The following is a 7,699-nucleotide window of genomic DNA, read 5'->3' as shown; positions in this document are numbered from 1 at the left end:
TTGAAATATTAAAACACAAAATTACAGATAATTTCGAAAAATACGTTGTCAACTGGGTACTGAAATACTTAATATTATTCAACAAGGAAATTGATAGGTATAATCTACGCAAATACATACGAACCGATTACGCAAATTTATCACGAGGATGTTGTACAAAATGCATATCTACAGGAACCAACGCGACGTTCAGATAATTTTAATCAGAAAATTGTTTCGAGTAATGTCCTATAAAATAACGTGCACCAAATAAAATTAAACCAGTGTTTAAAAATTCTCAAACATCGCCAGTTTCCGAATTATTTGTGTAATTCTGATGAGATACAGATTTTTAAAAAATTCAAAATGAAGTTATCGTGTTTTTTACTGTTACTTTTTATAGAAATTTATCATACTAAACATATTTCTTCCACTGGAAACGCTATAAGGTAAGAAAAACAATTTTTAACGATAAAAAAGCGGTACTTAAGTAATAACTAGGAACCTACCTAATTAAAATTATTTTCTTCAACAGTATATCATTGGAAAGGAAACCGTTAACATGGGAAAAGTTAGCTTCAGCTGTGAAAGAGACGGTAGCATTCCACACAGAAGAGATGATCGATGAATGGGGTATTCCACTTCAAAACGAACGAGGGGGTGTAAGTAATTATGATTATCTATCTTCTGAATATAAAGTGATTAAAAAAAAAAGGTAACATCATTCACGTGGTGTGGCACCTAAAGAATTGACCATCAGATTAAATTCCTCATACTGGCATTTTCGCAAGGATCAAAAAAATTAGCTGGCTTTTTGTAGATTTGTGGTTAAAATTTCGCGAAAAGAATCAAATAAAGTGCATGAAGTGCCCAAAGTTGGCCACTTACCCTTCAAACGAGTTAATTTAATACGACGGTGAATTTTAAGCTAAATAATTTCAAAAATTTCGTAATTTTCTTACATTTGTGGCATTTTTATAAAAATCTAAAATTTCCAAAATGTCACTGGCGGTTCCAAAAGGTTATGCAGCCATCTTCAGTCGACTCAGCACGTTGAAATTATAGGGTTTAAAGTAAATTTTAACTCTCCAGCTTCGTTTGGAAAAATTTCGTGGAAATTGCAACATTAAAAATCTATTGGCGGCTCCAGAATTGCTCAAAACTGTTCGAAACCACCTTCAGTAATGTTTAGAGTTTGCTCAAAATTTTGGACAATTCATAAAGAGCGAGGCAAGAAAATTAAAGGCTGAATACATTTTTTACAGGTGGGGTATCTCGCTCAAGTTTCAATCGGAACACCACCTCAAGAATTTGCAATGGATTTGGATACAGGTTCGCCGCAGTTATGGGTAGTTTCAAAACGCTGCAACTCGTACAATTGCGTACAAAGTAAGCAAAAAACAGCATAGGCATTTGCAATAATATCTGTACAATGGATCAGCAAATTTCACAATTACGTACTCTTATTGTTCAACAGATACACATCACTTTTACTACCATGAAAACTCGACATCATACAAACCTCCATCAAAACCCAAATGCTGGTATTTCATACGATATGGAAAGGGGGAAGTACAAGGAAATTGTTCAATTGATACGGTTTCAGTGAGTATTAAATAGAAGAAAATTGTTTAATTGATACGGTGTAAATGAATTTACATCTTTCAGCGCCCTAAGACCAGGTCCATCTTTTTTTGTAGGATAGTAGGGATTTGTCATGCCAACAAACGCGATAATTCTAATTATTTAATCCGTACTTACTCAGTTCCAAAAATAACGGATTTTGAAGCATTTTAAATGCAAAATTGTATCAAGATTTTTGATAAACCCATCCCAATAACCATCCCATAAGGGTAAGGGCACCCTGGGCACCAAATATGGACCAGCCCCCATTCTCGTCGGCAATTACTGCAATCTGTCAGGAAAAAATGGAATGAGACAAAAATTACAACTGTAAAGGCAAAACTCGATGAGAAATTTACAAAAAAAAAAACGTTTTGAGACACTGAAAAACTTTTTTAGTGTGTTTTTAAATTTTTATTAAAATATATAGTACATATGAGCAGGTGTAATTTTCTAAATGTCATTGATGTTTATAATATCAAAAAAGAAAGTAGTTTCTGCTGGAGTGATCAGTTTTTGCTAAAAATGAGAGTATGTACAGAAATTTTTGGTCCAAAGTTTTTTTTTATGGGGTGCGCTAATATGGACTACCTGTGATATTGAATTTTTTACTTTTTTTACAGCCACTGAAAAAGGGAATACTTGAAACACTTTTTTTGTTCATTTCTCCAAATAAGTATGATGTTTTGAAAGGTAAAAATATGTTTATTTTGAAATTCTTTTTAGGTGGTCCATATTAGGCGTCCAAAATTTTGAACTGTCATTTTGACACTCATCATTCAACAATTTAAAAAAAATATATTCAAAATTAACCTGAACTGCTTAGAATACGTTTTTTAGTTCATTTCTACAAATAAATATGACCTTTTGAAAAATGTGAAAGTACATTTATTTTAAAATTTCATAGGTGGTCCATATTAGGCGTCCAAAATTTCAAACTGTCATTTTCACACTCATCCCTCAACAACAAAAAAAAACATACTTAAAGTTGACCTTCATCCCTCAAGTTTTTTACAGTGTTCTTCATTTTAAGCCTTTGTGGAGGTTTCTACCCACTATAGTTTTCAAGTGGCAATCCTCCAAAAAAAAGTGGTCCATATTTGGTGCCTCTACCCTTAATGTAATATCTAAAAAAAACACATCATTCTTCAACACACTCTTACTACCTAAGTACTTGAATAACTCTTATTTGAAGATGATAATTTTAAAAAAAAATTAATACGGTAAAATGTTACAGATTGGTGGTGTTGCACTGAACAACACAGAATTTCTAGAAGTCACCTATATTTCCCAAGACTATCCAGAAGGTACAAATGAAGGTCTCCTTGGATTAGTTTACGACTCCATTAATCAATCGGACATCATATCACAAATATGCAGAGTAAAGAAACAAGACAGTAAATTTTCCTTCTATTTCAACAAGTAAGATGAAATTGTACGCTGCTGCAAATTTTCCATTTTTTAATAAGTGCCTTCAGAATGGTGTAGTATTCTTCAATTACACAACAAGCAGAATTCCATATACAACACCTTTCAGTGCTGGGGTCACTTTCAGTTCTATAACTGTTTTCATGAAACTGTGCCTTGATCTGAACCAATTTGTAATTAGCCTACAGTACAAGATGAGTAATTCTGTAATTATTCTCAATTTTATATTAGGAATATTTCTGACACATATGGTGGTGAATTAACATTATGCGGAATAGATGAATCCAAGTTTAATGGCCCATTGCATTATGTCAATGAGACACAACCATTTGGTCAATGGATAATTCCATTTAATGGGTATGAGACTCGGTTTACCAAAATGTTCTTGGCAATAGGTACAATTTCAAGCATTTCTCTCCACTAAAACATTTTTTTTTGAAAATAGCATTTCATTGCCAAATGGTAAAAATCTACTAGGAGATCTAAATTCAGAGAATGCTCTTATTGACACTGGTACATCCGTCATTGGAGGGCCAAGCAAGTACATTGATGCTATTACTGAAGCTGCTAATGCAACTTTGACTCGCGGTGCACGACTGGTATGTTATGGTTGTCTATAAACGACAGAACCATTGTATTTTGTATCCTCTTTTCTCCCATATGTTTTTCTTGAAAGGTATTAAAACTATTATTACATGCACACAGGTCAACTGCAGTACCATTGATAAATTACCAACCATAACAATCACAATTGAAAAGAGAGAATACACGTTCAAAGGAGAAGACTACATATACAAGGTAGGACTAGATTAGATACATGAAAATTGGAGACATTTTCTCTTAAATTTCAACATTACCTTTAAAAATGTGAACTACATAATTAATGTTTCTGTACCTTTTATAGCTTAACCTTAATGATGGATCTGAAACTAAATGTTTGCTCACATTTAGTCCGATACGAGGCAATAAAAGGTATTCATGGATTTTTGGCGATAGTTTCCTGCGAAAGTATTACTCCGTATTTGACTTGAAAAATCACAGAATTGGATTCGCTGAAAGTATACATTCACCTAAGGCAAATTGAGCAATCACACAAATTAAAGACCAATGTGGATACCAATAAGTATATGGTCTGTACAACTATAACTTCAGATCAGACTTACTTTTGTACAGATCACTTTTTTTCACAACTCCCAATTTCTTCTACAAATAAGTATGTATGTACCTAATATTGAAACTTTTGTTTTGTATAAGTAGGTATGCTGAGAATTCTAATTTTTATTAGGCATCACTATCAATTTCTAATAATATAGTTTGTTTAAATATTTTTGAATGGGCTCAACTTGCAAGTTGAGCTAAATCTTTCTCTGTTATTAACAGATTTTTTACCTGTTGAACGAATAATATATCCTTAAGATTTTAAGGTGTTTTGGGCAAATTATTAAGGAAATCCTTCTTTTTATTTTATAAGTAACATAATTTATAGAAATAAGTTATTTTTGCACTCTGTTACAAATATAGCTACATATTTTTTCATAACTTCATGAATTTGGAGCACTTTTGGTATGCTTAAGGGAATCTTTTTTCATTTTAAAACATTTAACTACCTATGTAATACTTCCACTCTTTTAAAAAAGTAGTACTCAGTGACAAACATTGGATTAACCACAGAGTTCTTTCTCGTACCTGGGCAGTCGATCTCCAAAATATTTAATAGGTATCGAGATGGTGAAAATATGTGTCATAATTCATAAATGTATAGAAATTTATTTATCTGAATTTTTTGTTTTAAATAGGTAATCCTTTTCTTGGCAATTGGCTTTGTAGTTTTTTTCAACACTGGTTATAAATCCATCATCAAACATAATGAAATTATTACCAACTATAATAAAACAATATGTACTATGTAGTAAATATTTTTCGATGATTGATTTGAATAAAAATGATACTTCCACATCCACATTCTTAAAAACCAATAGGCTCATTATTTTACGCATCAACAAAACCTTCACCACCATGCTGAGAGGTGATCCTCAAGTAAAAACCTTTGTGCCATTTTCTAATATACCTTAGCCACACTCTCTCCTTGGGCGTACTATTTCATTGGAGTATACCTACACAATTAACAACTTAATGATTGTGGTGCCCATGGCATCTGCAAATTAAGTGATTATGGAAGACAAAAGTGTCATTATGATTTCTTTCTCGAAATTCATGTGGTGTGTCGAAACTTATTTTTTTGGACCGTTCACAGACAAGAACCCTTCCAGATTAACCCTTCTAGATTAAGTAAATGGAGTAAGAAATTTTTATTTTTTAGTGATTAACATTAAGAAAATATTTATTTCACTGGCTGAATGTTGTATTAGGAGAGACTGGGATTGTTTGAAAACTTTTTATTTTTAATTAAATTAGTATGGTAGCCTTTGTTGGATCAAAGTTTTGGGCACATTTTGACTATAAATCATCTTTCAAAAAATAATATTTTCACTATGAAAAATTAATTTGTCTAAAATGGTCATTTTTGTCAAACTATCAAAATTTCAGGGATAGTTTGGACAGGTGGCAACTTACTTTTTGACCCCTAAATGAATATTTTTCAAAACAATGAATGGAACAGTTCAAAGTATGTACTTGACTTTAGCTACATTTTGGTCATAAGATAGGTACATTTTTCTGAAGCTGAAAAAAATACATATCTACATAATATATACACCATATGTATAGGTAATGTGTTTCTATGTCATTTGATTTTTGTGATTTTTTGTATACTTATAATTATTGAGTTTTATAGTAGGTAAATTATTGCAAGTATAATTTGTTAATGAATTGAACTGATGAGTCTCCTTTGTCATTCAAAATCACTTACCCTCTACTTTTGCAAATTTGAGGAAACACTGAGAAAGGATTTTGTAGTATTATATCAATTTGTAATTCATTTTTCAGTTGTAGAATATCACTGCATTGGAGAAAAGTGTTGGCGGATGTAGGTACACACAAGTCTACTCACCCACCCACAAAAAGCCAACAAATGTACCTGATGGATAAGTAATTTGTATGTAGCAATGCTTCACTGCCAGGTTTTCTATTCTGTATCTAAGGACTTTAGGTGTTTTGCTCATGCTTTCATGTAGGTATATTTTATATTGTGTTTATTCAATGTTATACTTCATTGAGAATATATTTTGATTTATTATGTGGTTAATCAACTGTTTCAATGTTCTCTTTATTTGCATTTTGATTAAGTGTATTGTTTAGTTTGATACTCGCTTTCACTTTGGACTCTACAACAACCAAATGTGGCCTTTACTTCAATTTATTATCAATGGTTGCACTTGCCTTTAACTTTAATCAATTTTCAAGCAAACCTGAATCTAAATACTTTCTTAATTTTAATGGTATTTTTATTATTTGAAGAAATGCATATTTTTTTTCCATAACTTCATGAATTTGGGGCAATTTAGGAATGTGTAAGAGAATCTTTTTTCATTTCATAATGTATTTCCACTCTTTTAAAAAATAGTACTCAGCAACAATCATTGAATTACTCATTGAGTTATTTCTAGTACTGGGTTGATCCCCAAATCATTCAATAGGTATCGAAATGGTAAAAATAAATGTCATAGATGTACCTAGAGTTGATCTCCAAAATAATTTTGGAGATCAAAATATTCAGTAGGTAGGGTATCATAGAAATATTTGTCATAAATGTATGCAAATATTTATCTGAATTTCTTGTTTTAATCCTTTTCTTGCTGATTAGCTTTATAGTTTTCTTCTACACTGGTTATAATTCCATCATCAAGCATAATGAAACTATACCCATCAACAATACAACATGTCCCAGTAAATGTTTTTGGATGATTGATTTGAATAAAAATGATTTTCGCAATCTTAAAATCCGATATCCCCATTATTTCTTACATCATCAAAACCTTCATCACTATGCTGAGAGGTGACCCTCAAGTAAAAATGTTCATGCCATTTTCCTAATATACCTTTTAGCCACACTCTCTCCTTTGTGTACTGTTTCATCGCAGTATATGTATATTCCTACACAATTAACAACTTAATGATCATGGTGCCCATGGCATCTGCAAATCAAGTGGTTATAGAAGCCAAAAGCATCATGGCTTCATTTTTAAATGTCCTCTGGTATGTATGTTTTCTTTTTAAAAATTCACATGGTAAGTTTTCTTTTTTAGAATGCATGTGGTATGTTGAAATTTCAGCAGCACATAAATTATTTTTTGGTCTGTTTTCTACTTTTGTTGCCGTCTGTGTAGCAATCCAATACCTCCAGAATCCAGAACCCTCACAAATTGAAGAACAATGTGGATACAAATAGACAGTCTATGCAACTACAACTTCAGATCAGATTCACTTTCACACCCATTACTTCCTTTTGAGAACTCTCTCAATTTCTTTTACAAGACAGTGTTATTGAAACTTTTGTTTTGTATAAGTTGTACATAGGTATGTTGAGAATTTTAAATGTATATTAGACATCCCTTATTTCAATACTTTATTAGTTTTCAATGGGCTTAACTTGTAGTTTAGTTAAATTTTTCTATTTAATTAGGAGATTTTTTACCTGTTGAATGAAATCTACATAATTTCATTATAAGAACTTGAAGTCAACATTTTGGGTATATTTCTAAGCAAAACT

General features: G+C 31.5%; 1 protein-coding gene across 1 annotated transcript; it reads left to right on the top strand.

Annotated features, from left to right (window-relative positions):
• Positions 1-229: 229 nt before the first annotated feature.
• Positions 230-6,235, top strand: LOC135835639 (aspartic protease 4-like). Its single transcript, XM_065349998.1, has 9 exons — positions 230-428; positions 515-641; positions 1,245-1,368; positions 1,457-1,584; positions 2,840-3,024; positions 3,262-3,387; positions 3,476-3,629; positions 3,736-3,828; positions 3,935-6,235. Exons 1-9 carry the CDS (start codon positions 346-348, stop codon positions 4,112-4,114), a joined length of 1,200 nt encoding a protein of 399 aa, XP_065206070.1. The 5' UTR covers positions 230-345; the 3' UTR covers positions 4,115-6,235.
• The last annotated feature ends 1,464 nt before the right edge of the window (positions 6,236-7,699 follow it).

The sequence above is a fragment of the Planococcus citri genome, chromosome 1, assembly GCF_950023065.1.
Source record: "Planococcus citri chromosome 1, ihPlaCitr1.1, whole genome shotgun sequence".
NCBI lineage: Eukaryota > Metazoa > Arthropoda > Insecta > Hemiptera > Pseudococcidae > Planococcus > Planococcus citri.
The sequence above is the reverse complement of the archived record's forward strand: the minus strand, read 5'-3'. Positions and strand labels throughout refer to the sequence as shown.